This window comes from Stegastes partitus, unplaced genomic scaffold (assembly GCF_000690725.1).
Source record: "Stegastes partitus isolate 25-593 unplaced genomic scaffold, Stegastes_partitus-1.0.2 Scaffold1190, whole genome shotgun sequence".
In the NCBI taxonomy this organism is placed as follows: Eukaryota; Metazoa; Chordata; class Actinopteri; family Pomacentridae; genus Stegastes; species Stegastes partitus.
In genome coordinates this window covers 103,201-105,874 of record NW_007578921.1, presented here as the reverse complement: position 1 = coordinate 105,874, position 2,674 = coordinate 103,201, and the positions used below count along the sequence as shown (strand labels likewise).

The 2,674-nt window shown below is 42.3% G+C and overlaps 1 protein-coding gene across 1 annotated transcript in view; it reads left to right on the top strand.

The window, feature by feature from the left end:
• Nucleotides 1-2,674, top strand: part of LOC103368683 (usherin-like) — a gene marked incomplete at its 3' end in the record, with an annotated part of 165,718 nt that overhangs the window by 61,487 nt on the left and 101,557 nt on the right. Inside the window, exons 24-25 of the mRNA XM_008297123.1 lie at nt 743-918; nt 1,228-1,375. Of these exons, the coding sequence (XP_008295345.1) occupies nt 743-918; nt 1,228-1,375 (324 nt within the window). The remainder of the gene's footprint in view (nt 1-742; nt 919-1,227; nt 1,376-2,674) is intronic.

Here is a 2,674-nt window from a genome sequence, read left to right as displayed (position 1 = left end):
TTGGCACATCAAGGTGTGAGTCTGGACTCCAGAGGACGAGAGGATTATTTGTTATTTGAATAGTACTTGGGCTGTAACTGATGCTCCCAAAACACGACAACAGACAGACTGAGAAAGACGTAAACAAACTTGCTGTGTCCGTTCCTGCATGTTATACCCAGACAGAATGTGGTATTGCAGAATGTCGACCACGACAGCGCCTAACATTAACTGGACTAAAGTGACAAGTACACTTATGTGCTGTTTAATGTGCTGCAGCTTCACAGCTGATCAGCTATTACCCTGCAAACTGACGTTAGCGGTACACTTTTCCCTGGTGATGGTGTGTTTGGGGGGCTCGTCCAACACCAAGCAGAGGCGTGGCACAAGTTTCTAAGTTAGATAAGAAGAAGACTTTAGCAGGATGTGGTTTGTTCAGAGCTTTTCATGCTATCTGGTTCAGTGTGACAGTCTGCTCTGTGTGGAATAACACATCGTCATTAGCATTAGTTAGTAACTGTTCCTGCTGGCTAGTTCTTTTCAACACTGTCTATCCCTTTTGCTGTACAGTAGTCTCAAAATGTTAGTCCTACGTTCCAATATTTATGACAGTTCACTACAGCATCCAATTGTGTTGCTTATTACTTCATATCCACATTGGGGTTTATTCAGCCACTATGCATACATGACTTGTTGGTGATTAGTTATAATGAAATGCTGTACCTATTGTTTCATGTGTCCATGTTTGTGTCCACGTTTCCAGTCCCAGAGTTCATGGCTCCTCCACAAGTGTCTGCACTGTCCTCGACTAGTATCAAAGTTACGTGGCGCACTGCTGAGGGTCAAGGGGTCATCGCCAGAGGACAAGTCACAGAATATCGGGTCAACTTGCTCACCGAACAGACCAACAACCCCTACGCTCCTCCACTCGTAAATCAGGTAATTGCACACAAACACCTGCAACTGGAACTGATAAGTAAGGCAACTGAAAACTTACTTACTTACCCTGCCTTCAGTTCGGTTAAAATTTTGACAGTGGCTAGAAGTCAAGGTAGAAAGACTATAAATGCACAGAGGATTGTTTTTTGGGAGGTTAATGCTGTTGGATTAGCTCATCCTACTTTTGACTGACGTTAGACTCTCCCTTCATTGTGTGGAAAATGCTTTCGTCCCCTTTCTGTTGCTCTCCTCTCTTTACCTGTCTTTTAATTCCATACCTCTGTCTCTCTCTACCTCTCTGTTTTCCAGGTCTTGCATAGGGTGGGACCATCATCACAGCCTGTGTTTATCGTTAAAGGACTGAAGCCATACCATGTGTACAACTTCACTGTCACACTCTGCACAAAAACCGGCTGCATCACCAGTCTGCCAAGCGCAGGACGGACGTTACCAGCAGGTAGAGAGAAAAAAAAGATCCGCTCCAAACAAAAATGCACATTGCATCGTACCAATAAGCTGCAAATTGAGAAATGCTGATAGTGCTCAAATATTGCCTGTTTAAAGGATAATAGCAGTTTTGCCACACACTGATGGTGTTATTAAATCATTAGCGGCGTTCTCTTCACAACAACGGCAACGCGAGCCTCTGACATATGCACACACACACATCTACAAGCACACAGTCAGTCATCGGGTACTTGAGCGGAGACAGCACTGGTCATGTTAACCAGAGGGGATATTCATGGTGCACGGCAGTAAAAACAATTTACTGTTAATTACAAGGAGAAAAATGTGGCGCAGCACACACTTCCTGCTGCCCATGAATCAAACACACACAGTTACAGAAACACACATGCAGTGTCTCTCCCTCTCTCGCTCGCTCTCTTCTGTAGATTTATAACCATTATGGAAATCGGATGAATTAGCTGTGTTTAATAACTCAGGCACAAATCTCTGGGACTGAGATGAGCACTAATTGATCAGTGCAGGATGACACACACACACACACACACACACACACAGATTTTTTTATTTAATGCCTTTATCTGTTTCTCTCTTGACAGTCGGTTGCTTTCTCACTTTTTCACTCCTTCACTTGTGTCTCTACCTGGATCTTTCACTTAAACACAAATAGCACACGGCAGCAGAGGAACATGAATCACTCTGCAGTATACATATTGCACTCACACGCGCGCTTGACCCTCCGACACACTTTTCCATCTGTTCGCTCGTGGTCTCTGTGCTTGCCGCTCGTGTTTTTTTTTTCTTCCTGTTTTGTTTTTGTTTTGTTTATCTCTTTAGGTGAATAGACAATGGGTGCACAGAGTGGTTGTGGAAAAAAAAAAAGCTTTCATCTATAAATACTTGCTCAGGGATTTCAGCTTTTGAACGTACTCTAAACAGCTACATCTGTTGACATAGCGAATATTTTCATTTCATACGATTCTCCAAAAGTCATTCCTTGTGTTTATTGTGATGAATGATACTTCATATTGTAATCGGTGGACTTTTTAAATGTATTTTTAATGGCTACATCTGTTGACACAGCGACAATGTTTATTTCAAGTGATTCCAAAGACTTCTCTTGACTGTAATACTGTACAATTCAATATGGCTTATTGTACCCAGTTGACTTTTTGAATGTATTTTTAACAGCCACATCTGTTGCCACCGTTTTGTTTCATCCAACGCCAAAGATGTCCCTTGTTTCAACTATAAGAAATGATAATGGCATATGCCGTTAGGCAGATTTTTT